This window comes from Sciurus vulgaris (assembly GCF_902686455.1).
Source record: "Sciurus vulgaris genome assembly, chromosome: 11".
NCBI lineage: Eukaryota > Metazoa > Chordata > Mammalia > Rodentia > Sciuridae > Sciurus > Sciurus vulgaris.
This window is the reverse complement of record NC_136472.1, coordinates 37,468,455-37,489,894: the sequence shown is the minus strand read 5'-3', so window position 1 is coordinate 37,489,894 and position 21,440 is coordinate 37,468,455. Positions and strand designations below refer to the sequence as shown.

The 21,440-nt window shown below is 42.4% G+C and overlaps 1 protein-coding gene across 3 annotated transcripts in view; it reads left to right on the top strand.

The window, feature by feature from the left end:
• The window catches only part of CD44 (CD44 molecule (IN blood group)), an 83,745-nt gene extending 76,083 nt beyond the window's left edge, over positions 1-7,662 (top strand). For all 3 annotated transcript variants that reach the window (XM_079102057.1, XM_079102056.1, XM_079102058.1), the window contains one exon: positions 5,663-7,662. In XM_079102057.1, coding sequence (XP_078958183.1) covers positions 5,663-5,867 — 205 coding nt within the window. In that variant the 3' untranslated portion in view covers positions 5,868-7,662. The remainder of the gene's footprint in view (positions 1-5,662) is intronic.
• The last annotated feature ends 13,778 nt before the right edge of the window (positions 7,663-21,440 follow it).

Here is a 21,440-nt window from a genome sequence, read left to right as displayed (position 1 = left end):
CTTAAGGCCCTGCTCGCTCCCTACCTCAACCAGGACTTAGCATGTTGAAAGTTATTTGCATGACACATACACCTAGTTAAGCCATGAGCAGGCACCAGAAATAATGCTACCCAGAGTGAAAAGAAGGACAATAATAATTCTCGCACCAGAGGAAATGAGCATTAATGAGCATACTTCAAAATAAAGGTATTTTTTATATCAGTGGAAATTTTCTGCCCAAGTCTCTGTAAAGACTCATTATGAAACTTTTGTAACATTAAACCTTTCATAGAAATCCCTCAGGTTGCTCCTAAGGTAAGAGAATCTTATTTTAAAGTAGGGTTGCATGTATTGTGCCTCTAAATCATCTCACAGGCCAGACAATGCCCCTCAGTTTGGGAGAAGACCTAGAGAGAATTATAGACAATTGGTTGTTTGCTTTTAGAAAACAATAAACAACTAATTCCATGTCATACGTAGCCTTCCTACTCTCCAGTTATCTGAAGAAATCAATAATACCAATTTATGCTGGTATAAGTTAATGAAAATAGTATATTTTGGTGCCCCTGGGTTCAATTTTACATACCAAAAAGAAAAATAGTATTAATAAAATAAAGTTAAATAGCTATGTCGCTATCTATACCTTTGAGAGCATAATAAAAAAAAATCGGTCATGACAGCTGATCACACAAGAAACAAGAATCAGGGGTCTCAAAAACCTCCTAAGTGCCCCTACTAATGGAAAGGGATTTTTTTTTTTTTTTTTTTAGGTGGAATTTAAATAATGTGACTTGGGGAAACCCTTACAAAGAATCTTTCTACTTCCCCTGGGCTTCCTTGTCTTCCCTTGGATTACTGTTGCTCAATTAAATATGAATTTCCCATTGTTTGAAATCAGCCCTTTTGTCCCAGGCTGGAGAATGTACCCCTTTTGCTCATGTATACAGTCCATAAGTTTTGCACGTGTCACCATGGAGACATTGGCCTGGATGCTGTCGATGTGGGGAGCCCTCGGAGAAGGACCTCAGCTGTCCCCGAGAGCAGCTGGGGTCTGTACATTGTGGCTGGTTAGCTCCCACATCGCTCCCTGTCTTGTCAGCAGCAGAGATGGGTCTCATGGTTCCCTGTCCCCTCCTCCCAAGACCAGCAGTCACCGTAGCAACAGGCAAACAGGGACACACAGGATCCAGCAGAGCGAGTATCTCACCGGGAAAGTAGCTGCTTGGATGTCATAAATTACTGTGTCCTGATTTGATAATTGAAAACAGATTTGCCACTCAGCTAAAGGATGGTTAACGGCTGCCCAGGCCCCTTAATGTTTACTGCATTCCTAAAGCCAACAGCCCATTTCTAATCCTCTTAGAAGGCTGGGTCCTTTCTGCTTTGAGCGTTATATTTAAGAGTGATGCAGAATCCTATTTTCATCAAAGACTGTTGGTTGAAAATAGAACCTCCAAGCAGACTTACTCATTTAGCAGACTTTTTTTTTATTTTAATTTGGTACTGAGGGTTTAACCCAGGGGTGCTTACTCACTGAGCTACATCCCCAGCCCATTTTTAGATCTTATTTAGAGACAGGGTCTCACTGCGTTGCTTAGGGCCTTGCTAAGTTGCTGAGGCTGCCTTTGAACTCAAGATCCTCCCACTTCAGCCTCCGGAGCCGCTGGGATTATAGATGTGCACCACAACCACTGGTTTAGCAAATGTGTTTTGAGTGGCTCCCATAACTATCAGACCTGGTGGGAAGGAAGAGAAAAAAAGAGTACCATCCCTTCCATAAAAGAAAGAATCTTGAGGTTTAGCGGCTGTATGTATATAGGCCTGTCAGATTCCTGTCACCTGTTATTTGTTGAAAACATTCTCAGTGGTAGCCATGGGTTAGGAATTAGAGTTGAAAGAGGAAAGGCGTTAGTTGCTGATGTCAACGATCAGGACCAACCATGTTGTTGCTCTGCGAGATGCTGACTTGGGGGGGTTCCATGATTTCTTCAGTTTTCCCACCCCCTACCATATTCCAAAATTGCTTCCTTGATGTTCTTTGTGAAACCAACGTCCTTGAATGACAGCCCTCCAATGGGAGCTGTATTTGATTCACTCCCATTAAGAGCACATTGTGAGCTGGGGATATAGCTCAGTTGGTAGAGTGCTGCCTTGCATGCACAAAGTCCTCAGTTCAAGCCCCAGCACCACACACACAAAAAAGAGTACATCGTTTCAGGAGCCCACTGGGATGGTAGATATTGGATGAGGCCCAAGAGAAGCAGCCTTCAGGCATCTTTCCCTTGGAGAATGTGTCTGAAGAGGAAAAAAGACCCAAGGACGTTGTCAGAGAAGGCTTTAGAAGACAGAAGTGATTTTTAAAAATGTTTCTAGGCTAATTGTGCTGAGAAGGCCTCCCCAGGTCTTCACTTTCATGGGCCTAATCATATTTTCTGTGAGCCCAGAGGACAGTCAGTTACCCTCTTCTTGGTAGGTCTCCTCCATAAATCTCCATGATTTAGAAATGTCTTCCTTCTCTGGTGCTACTGTCTAACTGCTGTGACTCTGCTGTCTAGAATATCACTGTCCAGTCACACATTCTGAGCGATGGAAATGTTCTGCATTGGTACTGTCTGTCTGTAGCCAATAGCCACCTGAGCTCATAGGCATTTAAAATGTGGCTTGTTCCACCAAAGAAGTGAATTTTACATTTTACTCATTTTCTTTAAATTCAGTTGACACTTACATAAGCCACCTGCGGCTGGTGGATACCATGCTAGATGGCATAGTTCTCAAACAACACAAAATAAATTCCTAAATATCTTTTAAGGATTTCCAGGTAGAAGAGACATGAATCAGTTAAGTTACTTGCCCAAGTCTTTTTGGAATAAATTCTACCATGTTCTAAAAGTTTCTTACCTGGGTAAGAAACTAGCCTGCCCATCCCCCCACCCGCGACGTGAGGCCTCAGTCAGGTGCCATGCTGTGTGGTCACTATGCTCAGCCATAGTGGGAGATTTCCTGAGAAGAGACAAAGGCAAAACACAGGTCAGCAAGGATCCCTGGAGTCTAAAGATCTAAGCTGTGAAAGTGTGACTTTGGACAATACCCTTGACCTCTGGACTCAGTATCCTGTTTACGTAATAAAGGAGGTGGACTGGATGATCTCTGAGGTCCCTTCAGCTCCTCTTCCTCCTTCATTCCTGTAACTAAGATGAATGGAAAATTTCGCACTTACCTTTTAAAACTATTTATTAAGCGCCTAGATCACTCAGTATTGGACTGAGTTATTTACGAGAACAGTCTTACCCTCCTGAAAGGGCTCAGACAGATAATGAAGATATGTAAATCCAAAGAGGAGAGAGGCCAACCAAAGGTCAAGCACAGCCCTTCTATGTTCTAAGGTCAAGTGCTATTTACTTTCAAAATCAGCTTCACTTAGATTAATAGCATTCGTCCCTGCCCCCTGCATGCAGGGACAGATTTTTTTTTTTTTTTTTTTTTTTTTTTTATGCTTACAAATCACTTTCCCACAGTATTCCATTCCCCTGCTCACCCATCCATTGGGAGGGCAAACAGAAATTACTTTAATCAGACAACTTTCCTCCAAAGAACAGAGTGCCACCTGAGAATTTAGAATAATACAAGTGGCATTCTACTTACAGCCTTTCAAATACTTTTAATAGTACATAGGACATGGTAGGTGGAGGCAGCCAGAGGAAACCAGCAAAGTCCATTTCACCTGGCTCTCATCATACCTACAGTTACAGCTAGCCACCTCTTGATTGCTTCCTGTATTCCAGATACTGTTCTAAGTGCTTCGTTTCCTCAACCTACATTGTTCATAAAAGCAATAAATAATAACAATAAGAGACTCTTTTATTGAATTCCAGGATCTATGTCAAGGTCTTTTCACCCTCCTGTGAGGCTGATGCTCTCAAATGCCTCATTTTACAAGTCCAAAACCAAGGCTCAGAGAGGTTGAGCTGCCCCAGATCACACAGCTGCAAAGTCTCACAGCCAAGCCTCCCAAAGCCCTGCTCTTCACCATGCACCCTACTCTGTGGACTTCATCCAAGGTCCCAGCCCTCATAAATTTGCTCCGTAGTTCAAGCATCTTTCCCTGCACCCTTCACCAAGCCTCATGCCAGAGGATACAAGAGCCACCTCCTGTTGAGGAGGTATAATTTCTATTTCCCCAAACAAGAGATTAAAGTTTATGGCCTTGGCAGTCCTACAGGGAATGGCCCGTGATCATGAATAATAGAGGCTTTGTCTCTATAACTCAAATATCCAGCGGCAAAGTGAGCAATTCCGACTTCATACGGTTTCCAGATATCCAGATGGTTGGCAGCACTGATAAGAACCAGGCAGAGCTGGGCTTTTGGTCACAGAAGTCTAGATTTGAATATTGACTCTCAGTCTTACCCTTTAGGTGACCTTGAGCAAATTATTAAAGTTCTCTGGGGCTCAGTTTCCACTGCTGTATAAAGGGGATAATTGCTGCTTTGTGGGATTATTGTAAGGATCATAGGAATTTCCTTGTGGAGAGTTTGGAGTTCAGAAAGTGTTTAATGAATGCTAGTCCTTTCTCCTCTTTCCTGCCTTCCTGGTTGTTGTGAAACTGTGCAACTTTGCTTCCGTTGAACATAATTTTCTAACTGCTCTATGTGTAGCCATGATCCTGTTACAGGAAAGAGGAGGCCCTGCATCAGGCTGGGAGGGTGAGGCTATGCTATGACAATACCAGAACAGTGTCACACTCATCCATAGAAAACCTTCTTCTGCATTTGAGTCTTAAGTAAGGTTATTGAGAATCCTTAAAGTAACATCAAATAATTTGTCTTAGTTTGTTTAAAACTCTTATATCCAGGATTGTACAAAAGTTAACCCATGTTAGGAAGAAATCAATATGACCTCTATTTCCAGAACAAGGTTGTTTTATTCTTCTCTGAACAAGCAGGAATAACACTGACAAGGCCAACAACATGTTGACCAGGAGAGGAAGGAGTGTGACTTTCTTGAATACACAAATCAGAATGATTTATAATCATCATGTTGACTGTTCACCTAAGTCTGCAGGAACTGCTCAGGTGCTTACAAAGGCAAACATTTCTATTGCGTGGTATGGCAGAAGAAGAATTAGAACTTGAGAGTCAGACAGATTAGGGTTGGAATCCTGGCTCTTTTACTGCTTGTTGAATAACTTGGGAAAAATACTAAATGTCCAGATCTCCAATTCTTCCTGTAATAGGATGATAATGATAGCATTGGGTTCCCAGAGTGGTGGTCATGGATTCTCAAAATTGACCATGCATTAAAGAAACCCCCAAGGACTTGTTACATCTCAGATCCCAGGTTCACCCTAGAGTTTTCTGATTCAGTAGGTCTGGGGTGGGGCTGAGAATTTCCATTTCTAACCAGTTCCAAATGATGCTTTTGCTGTTGGTCCAGGAACCTCACTTTGAGAAGTGCTGATTGTTAAAGAGTCGGTAAGATAAAGTAGAGAAGGTACCGAACTCAGTGCTTGGCCCATGTCAAGATCATCATAAACTGTGGTGATGGTCATGGTCATGACTGAACCATGATGATGGTCATGATGACGATGATGGAGTCATTTTACCCTCTCTCCACCTTATCTTAGTCTAAGGCCAAGGAACCATGCTCATTTCACCCTTTCTCATGATGTTTTACAAACAATTAGGTGTGGGCAGAAGAAAAAACTGGTGATCAACAATGGCAATGGGACGGTGGAGGACAGAAAGCCAAGTGGACTCAATGGAGAGGCCAGCAAATCTCAGGAAATGGTACACTTGGTGAACAAGGAGTCATCAGAGACCCCAGACCAATTTATGACAGCGGATGAGACACGGAACCTGCAGAATGTGGACATGAAGATCGGGGTGTAACATCTACACCATTCACTTCGGAAGGAACCACAGTTGGAAACATGACCATCACTGGGAGCTGGGACACTTCACAGATGCAATGTGCTACTGATTGTTTTATTGGGGGTATTTTTTAGCATAAAATTTTCTACTCTTTTATGGTTTTTTTGTGTTTTTGTTTTTGTTTTTAAAAGTCAGGTCCAATTTATAAAAATAGCATTGCTTTCTGAGATTAGGACCCAGTTAATAAACCAAAAGAATTTGACAGTTCCAGTTCCCAACTAGAGGCCTTTCACCCCGCAGGGTGTGCTGGGGATGGCTTCTAACAAAGGCTACAAGAACATGTGTCTGATCCCCAATCTTCTCCATACCCTACCTCCCAGGTAGCAGTCACCAGCTAAGGACATTCCCAGAGGCTAAGAGGGATTGGTCCTTGGGAGGAAATTTGAATGGGTCCATATTGCCTCTCCAGCAGCCCGGTCCCTGTGCATTGCTTTCCAGCGGAGGGTAGGGGTTTGGGGTGTACTGGTTACACATCCCTTTTTTACAAACAGAACTCCCTGGAAATTTTTCAGATGCTTCTGGGAGACACCCAAAGGGTGAAGCTATTTATCTGTAGTAAGCTATTTATCTGTGTTTTTGAAATATTAAACCCTGGAGGTCCTTTGATCAGTATGATTTTTTTTAAGGTTACTTTGTCAGAGGCATAAAAGGGTTTCAGCTGATCCATAATAAACATCTGTACTTCTTCCATTTTAACCCTTTGTGCTGTGATCCTTCTGTTTCTAAACCAGCAACACCCGGGTCTCTAGAGCTCATGGGGATGATCTGAGAATGGTCCTCCGTAAACTCATCTGAGAGTCCCTCTGCTCCCACTCAGTGGCTCCCTCAGCCAAACCTCACAGGTCAAGGAAGGCAGCACTATTTTATTTATGAGGCTGTTCTAAGGCTTCCTCTCCTGTTCTGGAATCAGAACTGTGAGCAGAAGAGCCTGGGCCACTTGGGGTTTTAATGGCCACCTTTCTGTCCCCTGAAGGCCTTTGAGAAATCACATTCCATTTTATCACCTACCATTTGTGGGGTCCCATTTCATAGATGCTGATCCTATTGGTGATTTCCAGAAACAATGTGGTAATGCCTTTTGACATCTTATAATTAAAGAGAAGCAACATAAATGAAAGAGTCAGTCTGTGGCCAACTGACTGGCATAGATTGGTGAGGGGTATGTGGCGTAGACCCTGGTCTACTATTTTATGGCATATTTGTCCATATGTCAACAAGCCAGTTGTCTGCCCCTGATGCAGTTGCTGACTAGGATGGGTTGAGCTCCTGGGGAATCCCTCAAAAGGTTACAGGGCTTCCCACCGCTGGGATCCTTATCACTAGATAGGCAGGTATGTGGCGAAATGAGAGAATAATGGCTTTATCCTCTGTCCGGTTTTTCCCACTTGGCAAATCCTATGAGGGCACTTCTTCAGTCAGGATGTTCCCTTGGTCCTGGAACTTCCAAAGGCTACTTGTAATAGATAAGATTGACACTATCAATCTTACAAAATGGGACTTCCTTTCTTAGGCTCCCAGAAAAGCTCATTGCCTGAACTGTTGTGCTTCACTGGCAATGTTTTCAAGTCAAAAATAGAAGAAGGAAAAAAAATTCCCCACTTAACTGACGACTGGTCTGCATGGAGAGTTGATTTGAAGGATATATTTAAAGGAGAGATGCAAACTTTCCACTCCTTCCCAACTGCTGCTCTTCCTACCCACTCTGTCCTCCCCCCTCCACTCCTGCCACATCTGAAAGAAAAAGAAAAAAGAACTCCTTCCTCTTCTGTGAATGTTTTTGGCCACTTGCATATTAAGACGCCTGGTTTTTCTTTTCAAGTTGAAAGAAAACGAACATCAGGCTTCTCTGTGTTCTGACTGCCACTCGTATTGAAAATGCCTCTTGTTTCCCAAGAGCTTTTCTGGCTCTGCCACTCACCCAGACAGGCTCACTCAGGCTCTTTGACCTGAATGCCACAAGCCACTCTAGGATCAGGTTCAAGGGGGCCCTGCCAGGCTCCACCTGTCCCCCACTTTCTTTTGGGGGTGCACTGGAGAGTCAAGTCTCTCAGCTCAAGATGATTTCCCCACCCGTTCTAGACATTTCTCAACAAATAGGCAGGGCTAGGAAATGATGTGACATAATGGCCATGGGTCTGAAAGCATAATTTGACTCGATGTCAATGACATGACAGGTGGCCTGGACGGAGTCATTAGACTGGTCCTTATTTACAAAAGTAAGGGGCTACCATGTAACTATTGTAGAAAGCAACCCAAGAGCTTAAGATGTAATTTTCCCTGCAATTGTAAATCTCTCATGTCTCCTAAGGGCTTTCCTTAAAGTAGCCCTAGGTGAAAATTTGATGAGGCAAAAGACACCTTCAAGTCCACATCTTGCAGGTTCTAGCCTGTCACAATGTATCCTCCCAGCAGCACCTCTCAGAAGGTTTCACACTGAAACCCAAAACATCCAGAGTCAACATTCATTAATGATGTCACAGCAGAGCAGTAGAAGAGAGGGACTATCCAACTTCTCTGGAAGAGCGAAATGTCTTTGAGAACAAGAAAAACATGTTCAATTGCTTTTGTCCTAGGTGCGTCTTCTTGTAAGTTCTCTGTGTGGAGTTTGCAAAGAATAGCCGATCGTTCATGTTTGTACGATGATCATTGCTATTGCTACTTTGATTTTTCAGAGCATACCCTTCCTCTGGTTTTTGTATATTTATTGATGGACCAATAATAATGAGGAAAGCATGACCTGTATACTGCCCAGTTGAAAGCACTTATTGGAAAATATTAAAAGGCTAACATTAAAAGGCAAAAGGAAATGGACTCAGGAGTCTAATTCAAGGGGGATGGGAGGATGGGAGGGGCGGAGCTGGGGTTGTCCGTCTGGGTAATACAGAAGCACAAAGTCAAAGGTTTTTGAGGTGGTTGAAATCTCACACTCTCTTATTTTTTTCTAAAAGGAAAAACGACATGGTTTCCAACACTCGAGAGTCTTGTTTTGCAGAAAGTTTGATTTTTTCATAGGTGCGCGGCCCACATTTTTCAAACTAAGTGAGAATCTGTGATGAAGTGTTAGTTCTTTAAAGGCAAACTATTCTTGAACTCCTAGTTAAAGAGAGAACATGAACCTATCTTCTGTGCCACTGAGTATTACTTTTACCTCCATGCCCTTAAGCAGGCTTCTAAAAAGACAAAGAAGAGATATTGTCGAAAGAATAAACCAATCAAGTCAGAGATTGGAAGAAGAGATGATAGAAACAAAAATTTGAAGCTAGATATCAGAGAAAACATTTGGTCTTTGGTTTTTTGGGATTAGATTATTTCACTTAGCTTGATAGTCTTCCCATTTACAGGCAAATGCCATAATTTCATTCTTCTTTAAGGCTGAGTAATATTCCATTGTTTTCTTTACCCATTCATCTGTCGAAAGGACCTAGGTTGGTTCCACAGTTTTAACTATGGAACTGCTATACACATTGATGTGGCTGTGTCACTGTAGTATGCTTATTTTAAGTCCTTTGGATATAAACTGAGGAATGAGATAGCTGGGTGGAATGGTGGTTTCATTCCAAGTTTTCTGAGAAATCTCCATACTGTTTTTCATTGTCGTTGCCTGAATTTGTAGTCCCACCAGCAATATATGAGTGTAACTCTTCCCACTGTCATGTATAACTAATTAGAACAAATAAAAAAGTTGAAGCTAGAAAATAACAGTTAACTGGTAACTGACTGAACAAATCTGGAGGAGCTAACCCCTAAACCAGTGGAGAAAGTTGAGAAACAAATTTATGCAGCAGAATTCCCAAAAGTTCAGGATTTAGCAGCATTCACTACTCGGGAAGTGGTGGGGAAAGTTGGGGATTAGACAGAGGGGCTTAAAATCTATTTAAGACGCAGTCAGAACTCCAGACTCCCTTCCCCATCCTGTGCGGCTGAGAACTGTTCTATCTCCATCCCTGCAGAAGACCAGAAGTTCACTCTCTGGAGAGGTAAAAATAGTCTCTGGTTGAGGGGTTTTATGGTTAGGACCTGAAATGTCTCCTGAAAACACACGTATTGTAGACTTGGTCTCCAATGCAGCAGTGATCAGAGGCAGAGCCTTCAGAGGGGACTGGACCATGGGGGCTCTGACCTCATGAATGAATTAATCCACTGATGGATTCACAGTGTAATAGGCTATGGGGAGATGGTGGAAATTTTAGGAGATAGAGACTAGTTGAAGGAAGTAGGTCACTGAGTCCGTGCCTTTGAAGGGTCTATCTTGTCCCGAGACCCTTCTTTCCTCTATCTCTCTCTGCTTCCCAGCCACCACGAGGTGAGAAACAATGTTCCACCACCTGCACCACCATGCACTCCACACCATGATGTGCTGTTTTCAATGGTCACAAAGTGATAGGGCCAAGTGACCATGGACTGAAACCTCTGAAACAATGAGCAAAAAGAAATTGTTCTTCCCTTTATTTTCCCAGGTATTTTATCCCAGTAATGGAAAGCTGACTAAAATAAAATTATTGCCATGACTTTATCTGACAATGGATTGAGACCTAGGCCATGAGATCAACATGTAATAACAGGAGATGCAGAAAGAGAAAACACAAACTAGAGAGGAAGAACTCATCCAAGAAATAAATCAAGAAAATTTCCCAGAACTTAAGAACATGAATATCTTGACTAAGGGCAAGGGAGTACTTAATGGAAGAAAACAGACCCACACTAAGTCACAGTATCTTAAAAATTCATAACGTATGGGGCAAAGAGATGATCCTATTAGTTTCTAGAAAGGAAATATAGGCAATACATAGAGGATTGAGTATCAAAATAGAATCGGACTTCTTAGCTGCCACATTGGAAGGTGGTAGGCCATGAAACAATACCTTCAAAATTCTGAAGGAATTTTTTCCAAGCTAGAACTCTATTTTAGCTAAATCTCAAATTAAGAATAAGGATAAAATTAAGATATTTCAGATATGCATAGTCTCTAAGCCTACTCACCCATTCTAATGTGACTGTCAAAAGATGTATTCCACCAAAACAAGGGAGTTACCAAGAAAGGAGAAGACATGAGTTTCAGAAAACAAACTAAAGGGAATTCCTAAAATGATAAGGGAGATCCCAAGAAGATAGCTACCCAGCAGATCTAGAGAACAATGAGTACAAAATGAAGTATTGACTAATAATTGAAATAATACATGTTTTGCCTTTATTGCCTTCTAATTAAAAAGAAAATTATATTTTGGCTGTTTATGCACTAAAAACCACTTCAAAATTAGTAGCTTTAAACAACAAACATTCATTTATTCCTCATGAGTCAACAAGTTGGTTGGGTGCTTCTGCTGATCTGGGCAGAACTCAGTTGACTCACGCGTTTGTGTGCGGTTAACACACTGGTCAGCTGGAAACCATCTGATCTAGGATGGCTTAAGCTGGCATGCCGGAAGCCTCTGTCCATGTGTCTCTCACATGCTGCCCTCTGGTCAGTCCAGGCCTGGCAGGGATCCCGGGGAGAACATGCTCACAAGCCTTCTGGAGGCCTAGGCACTAGCACTCTGTCAATCCACCATATTCTATTGGCCAAAGAACATCACAAGAGCAGTCAAGATTTAAAGGAAGGGAATAGGTTCTGTCTCTCAGTGGGAGGAGTTACAAAGTCACATTGCAAAAAGTGAAGCTACAAGGAAATCAATTATCAGGGCCACAAGCACAATCTATGTATGACAGATATGTTGAAAGAATTTTGTGGCTCAAGGGTACCTTCACGTTTATGTGTAAGAAAAACTCACAATTTGGTCTGTGTAGGCAATACATTAATTTATAAAACCATAAGTAACTTCATTGATGTGGTGCTTATTGGAAAAAGAAGGAGCAGTTATGTAAATACATGTTTGAGAGATTACAGAAGGACCATGAGCTTTGAATCAGACATGAAACTTGGGCTTAAAAATTGATCCTATCATTGCCTAATTGTGCACTTCTGCTTGTATAACTTAAATAATTTGAGTCTTAGTATTTTCATCTGCATAAGAGACACAGTTAAACCATTATAGGGTTGATAGGAAAATTACATGAGATGATATGTGTAATTCTGGCTGACATATTATTTGATCAAAAATATTAATTTCTACCTGTCAACTCCCACATATGCACAGTAGGTACTTGATTTATTCCTTCACCATTTCCTCCAGTTTCCTGGACTCTAATCAGTGTTTAATTGTGTGTTGCTATTAACTTAGAACCAGATTATTTCAGGATCCATGGTACCTCTTTGTCATTTAATTATATAATTATGTCACTTTGCTCTTAAACCAAGAGCAAGAAGTCCAGCAGCAGATAGCTGGCATCCCTTGATAAACTCTTTGTCCTCCAAGTTGTAGCTGCACATTAATTGAAATGGGGCATCCATCCATGACTTTGATCATCACCTCTAAGAAATCATCTCTTCCCACCTCTGCCTGGGATGAACTCATTTCCCTCTTTTTGTATCAACTCTTTACCCTGTCTACCTGCCACTGATGTAGTCCTTACTTGGCAATCTGTGAAATTAGTGTAATTTTCCCAAAGGCCTGTTCCATCCATTGTATGGTGGGGTCTTCTGAAAGCAAGGATTGGCTTTGTATTTCCAATACACAACAGTAGTTCCAGCTCAGAAGTGACCATCTGCTATCAATCACTTACAGATATTCACAAAAATTCACATTTTGAATTTTCTCTACAACCAATAAGAAGGAAATTTCTATCCCATTTTTAGCTGGAAGTACAGAAAAATTCACTGTGCTCCTCAAACCACATAAGTAGAAAGTAGTAGAACCTGGATGGAGCCCAGCTCTGTCTAAACTCTCTGACTTCACATGTCTTACTGCCTATTTTCAGAAGCTTGGTGAATTGAATTTGTTGACATTAAGGGATCATTTCCAGATGCTGCAAAGAGCCCAGGGCTCTCTGTGTCTGGTACGGCCAAAGGACATCTCCAGAAGCCACTGGGAAGGTTTGGAGATGAGTAAGCTAAGATAGATCCACCGTAGGCCATATTGGCAAATGAACTAATTCAGGAATCCATAAACAACCTCATAGATGCTGTGTTTATTGGAAAGGGAAGGATCAGGTCATGTGGAACTATGATTTTGCCATGATGCCCCAGGCGAGAGGTCAGGGGAGAAGGAAGTCTGGCTGAACAACCTAGCCACAAGCCCCATTCCTGTCCTATGCTGACATCTGGTCTTCAACACCAGTAGTTTGCCTGTCAGGGCTCCCCATAACCCGCCTCCTCAATCCCACCGCTTCAGGCTTCCAGACCGCTGACCTCATCATGCGGTGACTACTGTTTTCCACAAGTCTTATCCAAACCACTTTCTCCTTCCTCACTCCCGTAAGAGGAAGGGAAAGAACCCCAGAAAAGGGAGCCGAAGTCTAGTTTTAAAATGATGGTTATTAACACCCAACTCTTCATTCAAATCCAACCCTTGTTATTTACTTATGAGCGACTTGACATAAGTTACTTCACAGCCCTGTGCCTCGGTTTCCTCATCTATAAAATGGGAATAATGATGTCTACCAGAATGATTGCAGGGGATTAAATTAAAATGGTGGGAATATAGTAAAAATATACATATGTCTTTTCCCTTCCTTCCTAACATCATCACACTTCTGGGTGAATATAAAGTAGAGACCTACATAGAATATGAATCATGATTCAGGGGAAATCAAAGGTGTTCTGAGAACTTCTGAGCCTTTCCCAAAAGCTCCCAAGAATGTGAGTTCTGAAAACTTATGTCCCCCCACTCCCTGAGATTTCAAATGGCTACCAGGAGGAAGAAAGATTCCCTCTCCTGTTTTTTGGGGGGAGGGGTATGGTGAAATATGCAGGTTTGTTATTGTTAACATCTTATTACACAAAGACCTTGCCAGAGCCAACCTTCAGGGTGGCTCCTAGACAGGCAGAGAAAGGAAAGGGGATTGGAATTCCCGGGCCTAGCTCTGGAGATCCCAGTCAATTACTTGGAAACTCGTCCACACAGAAGTGGAGAGACAGGTTTTCAGCAACAAAGGCTTAAGGGCAATTCAAACTTCAGGTTGGGTTACTGGAGTTCAGTAAGAGCTTTATTGTTCATTTTTTCTTCCTCCTAGGGTTCTTTAAGTCTCATTATAAACTGAAGAAAAACAAGTCAGGAAAAGCTGTCAGAAGGGTAAAATTAGTTAGAAGAAAGAAAAGAAGAGCAAGACTTCAACAATTATTTGAAAAGAGTTGAATTTAGTAACTATGTATTAAGGCTCCTCTATGCATATAGCCAATAGATAAATCATAATAGGCATAAAGCAATCTCCCAAAAGAGTCTTCTCTTTTTCTCAGTGGGGTGTGTCAGCTACATTTCCAGGACAGGATGGTTTGGCCACACTTTGGCCTCTCTTCCACCCACTGGAGCCACTTTTACTGGGTTTGGGGGTACCACAGCTCAGAAACACAGTCTGACCTGAGTTACAAAGTCATTGGTAGTACAGGGCTGCGTCTCAGGGTCACACCATATTGTTATCCTGCTTAATTGGCAAGGAACCTCTGACTCCCTACCTTGGAAAAAAGGTAGAGCTTTGTGTAAAAGCTGAGAAAAGTCCTATGTATTCATAGGACAAGCCAAGGATGAGCTCAATGGGAATCTTCCCCACCAGGTTCACATCCATTCCAGAACAGATGTTTTCTCTGCTATTCTCAACCTTTTTGTTGGCTTCCTATGGCATGTTGATAATGCGCCCCCTAGTGGATGCCTCAGCACCTCCCCTTGGTCTACCTGGAAGCTGAGACCAGCTTGACTTCGGTCCTTGGATCCTCAAGATAAAACCAGAAAGAATCTCCACACTGCTTTCCAGAGTGGTTGCACCAATTTGCAGTCCCACCAACAATGTATGAATGTATCTTTTCCCCCACATCCTTGTCAACATTTATTGTACCTTGTATTCTTGATAATTGCCATTCTGACTGGAGTGAGATGGACTCTCAGTGTAGTTTTAATTTGCATTTCTCTGATTGCTAGAGATATTGAATATTTTTCATATATTTATTGACTATTCATATTTCTTCTTCTGTGAACTGTCTGTTCAGTTCCTTTGCCCGTTTATTAATTGGGCTATTATTATTATGTTTTGGTGTTGATTTTTTTGCATTCTTTATATATCCTGGAGATTATTGCTCTATCTGAGGTGCAGCTGGCAAAGATTTTCTCCCATTCTGTAGACTCTCTCTTCACATTCTTGATTGTTTCCTTTGCTGTGAAGAAGCTTTTTAGTTTGACACTATTCCATGCATTGATTCCTGATTTTACTTCTTGTGCTTTAGGAGTCTTGTTGAGGAAGTCAGTTCCTAAACCAACATGATGGAGTGTTGGGCCTATATTTTCTTTTAGTTGGTGCAGGGTTTCAGGTCTATGGAACCACCATTTGACCCAGTAATCCCACTCCTCCATATAATACAGCATAGTACAGTAACACAGTCACAGCAATATTTATACTAGCTCAATTCACAATAGCTAAACTATGGAACCAACCTAGGTGCCCTATAACAAATGAATTGATAAAGAAAAAGTAGCATATATATATACAATGGAATATTACTGAACCATAAAAAAAGAATGACTTTATGACATTTGCTGGTAAGTGGATGGATCTGCAGACTATTTATGCAAAATTAAATGTCAATTCCATCCCCCCAAAAGAAAGGTCAAATGTTCTCTCTGATATGTGGATGCTAACACACAACAAGGGTTGGGGAGGGAAGAATAGGAATTCAGTAGATTAGACAAAGGGGAATGCAAGGAAGAGAGGGGGACAGGAATAGGAAAGACAGTGGAATGAATCTGACTTAACTTTCCTATGTACGCATACGAAAGCACCACAGTGAATCTCCACATCATGTACAACCACAAGACTGGGATCCGAATTAAAATAAGATGTACTTCATGTTTGTATAAATATATCAAATTATACTCTAATGTCATGTATAACTAAAAAGAACAAATAAAAATAAATAATAAAAAAAGAACCGAAGGGAGAATAAAGTTGGGGTTCCTTGCACTAAAGTCTTCATGTGGAGAATGAGTAGAACTGGGTTGCCTGGGTGGGGAAAAGGGTCGGGGTACAATCAGTGGCCCAATATTTTCTTTTTAATCAACATTTTTTGTTTTGAAAAGGACTCATGAGCCATGAAGGAAAGGAAACATTAACGAGTTGCAATTTAACCATTATTTACTGAGTATCTACTGCCTTCTGGTCACTGCTCCACACTCTGCTACACATCCTTGTCTGAGGACCCCAACTACTGCAGCCAAGCACCTGCCACAGCAGAGGGATGCACAGGAGGTTGCTGATCTGTGACAGCTGACCCTGGGCACTGTCTTCAGCACCATGTATTACTCAGTTAAGTTATTCATCTTTTCTGTGGTTGAATAGAGATAATGGAACATAGCTCCCTGAGTTATCAAGACGAAACGTCAATATGCTAACGATCTCAAGACAGTGCCAGGCAGAGAGCACCAGATAAGTCCCGGGTAAAATAAGAAAACCGAAATGAGGCTCAGCACAACTCTGTGAGGTAATGTTCCATCTTGTCTTCATTCTACAGATGGGGAAACCAAGACACGGGAAGTATAGTCACTCCACTAGTAAGTGGAGAAAAGATGCCCCATGAGTAACCCAGCCACAGCATACTCAATGCCCCCTCTGTCACCCTGCTTCTGCCTGAAAATACCAGTCTTCTAAATAGGGATGCTTTTCTTTCAGTTCCTAAAGAGGGCTGGTATCAGCATCCACAAGCTACTGAACAAGTTTCAAAATGACCAAAACAGACCAAGACTTTAAAACAGGTTTTGCCTTCACCTAGTGGATTCTGGGTAAATCACAGATAGTTCGTTTGGTGTTTGAGGTTAAGGTTCAATACTGTGCCAATCTTTGGCTCTAGATTTTCATTTGAAATTATCCTTTTCAACAAATGTTTTTACCTAAAAAGTAGTCTGGGACTACCACATGAAGAAATTGCTTTATTGACTGTCTTTTATTGTTCTTTGAATAGAATTCAATATTAAAAATACGTAAGGAACAATCGACTCCATTTCCATTGAAAGGTAAATAGTCACGCATCTGTTCTTTGGGAAATTCTTTGTTCCCAGAAATTTTATGCTGGAAGAGTTTTCTGTTCCAAAAATTTCCTCTAAGTTTATTAACAAATTGTGCAAATGGGTTGCACTGTAGATATGATCAGGGTGACTGGATGAACCAAGATTCCCTCTCTGCCTCCTGGGTTTAGGGATATGTGATTCAGACAGGATATTCTTTCTTTATTGTCAGCTAACAGCTAAATTATCTCAGAGGCAAGATGAGAGTGAATATTCTTTTAGTATACAATGCTCCCAGGGTACTAATCCTACTCGGAGAGATGTCAAAAATGAGTGGGAGAAAATGGCAGAACAGGGTTTCTGACAGAAATTAATCCTGGAGGTATTGAGAGATGCTTAATTTTAGATAGTCCCAGGGAAACCCAGCTACAGCCCAGGGTGGCAATCTCTCCAGATGCTTCTTTTCCTATTCCTCCAGTTCCCGGATGTAAGCACTCACTCCCCGGGAATCCAAGGACCCTCTGACAACATGCACTGTTGCTTCTGTTTGAGAACAAATGGTCCATCCGAGTTTTCTATTAAAGTCCACAGATTGGATACACTCACTTATGGGATTTTCCTCCCTAAGACAGACTTCGATCATGGTACTGATCCAAAGAGGGCAGAGCCACAAGTAAGAGGAAATTGAAAGCAGGAACTCTAGCAGAATTAGAGGTGAAGAGATTTTGGAGGACAGAGAGAACGTAGCAGAGGCATCTCTGCTTTTGCTGATGCAGGAAGCAGTAACCTAAGGTGTGGACAGAAAGGGCACCTCTGAGAGGGACCTGCTTGTCCCCAAATGGCCCTGGAGATGTTTAGGTACTGGAGGCGCCAAGAGGGCAGAGATGGGGGTGAGGAACACGGAGGATCCTCCTGCCCAGGACTCTGAATCTTGAGCCAATGAGACAGGCAGACAGGAGAAGCAGAGCCACAGCAGGAGCCACACACGGCTGGGTCCAGTGGCAAAGCTGGCCAACGGAAGCTGTGGCAGCTACATCCAGACCCCAAGTTTCCGAGAAAAATAAAAGAGGGGCATCCTTCTTTCCCGGATCTCCAACTTAACTCAGTGGACATTATGGCTGAGGGCCTGTTAATATATTTGGGGCTCAGTTTCATCACCTGTCAAATGGAGTTAATGAAGGTACCCATGCTACTGACTTGTTGGAAGGATTCGATGAGTGGATTTATGAGAAGATATACACAGACCAGTGCTTGGCACATGATCAATAAATGTTCATCAAGAGCATCCTTGCTCTGGTCTACCGGCGTTTCCCCACAGAAAGAATCCAGCTGGACATAGAAGACTTCTGTATCTCCAGGAATTAACTGGAGGCCCATCCTACAGGGGCAGGAATAAAGGCACAACCTGAGTATTTAGTCATTTTTTAATCAACCAATCCATTGTTTTATCTTCCCATAACATCGTTGCTCAAAATAATCTCACTTTTAAATTGAAATTGGTACAGGAAAAAATTAATTTTTTGTGATCCTTAAACTGTGTTGCCTCACTCTTCGGAAAGCAACTTCAGTATCACATTAGAAACTGACTTAATCTATCCTGCCTTCCCCTCCATCCTGCCTCGAAAGGAAGTCTTGAGTGACTGAGCTCCATTCTCAGGGAACACTTAAACACATATCATTTTCATAGACATCGTTTGCTACTGACACAAAAGAAGCATTTTATTTTGTTTCCAAATGAGGCTACACTGGAGAGGAAGCATCTAAACTGAAATAGCCCAGCAGAAGATAAATTTGCCTAGCAGTTGCTTGCCTTCCACACAACTGCAGACTCCCGGTGGCCTGAACAGCAAGGTTTATTGCTCATTGGTGCTGGATGCTGATCACAGGTCCCAGGCTGGCTCTGTCACCTTAGTTGCTCAGAGACACTGACGAATGGCACAGTTGCCATCCGAAATGTTTCTATTACCTTCTAGAGGGCAAAGGAGATTCGAGAAGTGCAAACACTTACAGAATTGGAAGAGCCAACTCCTTCTCAATCCCAAACAACACAAGATAAGAAAGATGCTGCATCCAATCAAAGCCACTTTTGCTTCTGAGGCAAAGGCAATTCCAGGGGCTGATCATCCAATCTCTTGCTGAATCCTTTTTATGAACTCCAGTTAATTCTTCCATTTAAAAAATGACTTAGGAAAAATAAATACAAAGATGTGTGCCTCTCTGCCTTAAGCCTGGGCTTAAGGTACCCACAGCAATGAGACAGGGACGTGCTTCTAAAGAGCTGAGGTGATGGTTGTTAGAATATGAGGCTGTTGGCATCAGATTGTCACCAGCAGAGATTTTTAAGAGATGTAATACCAAGGAAACCAGACTTTACCTATGAAACTCTTGACTGTTCAGATTTTCTCCCCGCCCCCAACCCAGGGATCAAACTTGAGTATGTTAGGCAAGCATTCTATCCCTGAGTTCCACACTCAGCCCTGTTCAAGACTTAAAATGAACCCTAAACTCTAACTTTTGGGGAGCAGAAAACAGAGGATGTTGCTAAAGGAGAGATTATTCCTGAGTTCTCTCTTCAAACACAGCAATGGAGTACCATGGAGAAAGACTTTCTAGAAAGTGGGATTAAGGACTTTGGGGTGGGTGGTGGGGAATGGATTGGAGAAGGCCTCTCAAGGAGCCAGATCAGGATCTAATCAAGAAAATGTCCTTATCTATCATGTAGGTCCCTTCTGGTGTCTGCCCATCAGGATTTCTGAAATGGTATGGCTCAGCCCAGGAGTTTAAGACTAAACTGGGTGAAGAGACCCACACACACACACACCTCACTAGTTTCTTTCCTGGTGATCCTGGAGAGTACCTGGGAGTCCTCCACATTCTCAGTAGAGCAGAGTTGACATTCAAGATTGACACTCATTGGCCTATTGACTTGCAGAGGTTTAGGGAAGAGAATAATTTGCTCCAACTAGCGAGGGCAACTATTACAGGTGTATCAAGAGACTCAGGTATACTTTCAGACATCCTCTTTACCAAACACGGGTTTCATGATTCCAAGAGGCAACTACATAGGTGAGGTAGAACCCTATGGCGTGATCAGCAAGACCTGTCCTCCCTGAGTGTCCTGAAGTCGTGTATAACTGGACTTCAGACGAGACACCAGAGGGTGTTGCACTCAGCACGAGGTCCATACGCTACTAGGAATGGGTAGCATGGCACTGTACTCACCAGGTTGTTTGGGGAAACAGAACGAATATAGGAGAGCCTTAAAACTAGAAATATCTCCAAGCCAGCTTCTTCCTAGGTGTGTATACTTCCCCCTTTGAATCTCAATTCCCTTATCTGTAAAATAGGGAGAGTGATAGGCACCTGCCTGAGTTGTGGTGATAACCAAATGACCAATGTACAAGAGCACGGCCTGCCACGTGGTAGGCATGTGGGGGACGCAGCTCTAGGAGATGCTGTTAGTGCTCTGCCCAGATCCCCTCTCCAGACTGCAGCACTTATCCCTCAACTGCTGGGTTCACAGTTATAACTAACAGCTGCCCCGTCCCATATGTAGCCCATGCCTGACTGATATGGATGCTCAGAGAACAGCTTCCGTCCCTCAAGGGAACCTAACTGCTTGCTCAACATTCTCCCTTCTGTACACTGCTTCCCCAGACCCTTGCAAGTCTTCCTAAAAAATACTCTCTCAAAACAATTCTTTGAACTGGAATCCTGCCTCAGACTCTGCTTCTAGGAATCCCAACTTAAGACAATTAGTAACTATGTTATTATTATTAACATGGCGACCAATTAATACTTTACTATTAATAGCAAATAGCAGACCCTTAAGACTGGGATGGTGCCCTGAAGTTGCTAAAAACCATTGAGGGCCACCATTTTGAGAACCTTGAATAGCAGTAGATGAACTTCCCCAAGCAAAAAAGCTCTTAAAAGTCTCTCTCAAGTTCTGCCTGGAACTGTTAGAGGAGAAAGCAAACGTCCTGTGTGGGTGACAACAGGGCAAAGGAGAAAGGGATGATGGGAAAGGACACTATTTGGAATAGACCTAGCCAAGGGAGTTCTGGATGATCCTGATAGGTTGGGCACATTCCACGGAAATGGCCTTTCTCATGACATTGGTCTCTACTAGTGCATGCAGCTCTGTGAGCTAAGGACTCCCTGAGGGACTTCACCAATGAGGAAAAGACTTGCTTCATTTTGAATGTCCTGTTTCCTGTTGAAAGGGCCAGCTCAAACTCCCTTCTCAGTGAGAGAGCAATTTGGCCAGGCTGAGACTTATTTCTCCTTGAAGGAATCCAGTGAGTATCAGAGCCCCGGTGAGCGACAGGTAACATCTAGAACACCAGGTAGCACAACCTCATAATGTTCAAGAGGCTTCTCTGGAGTAGACAGGATCTGTCACTAAAGATTAGATTTGAGAAAGGGCAGTTGAACTGTGCATTACATG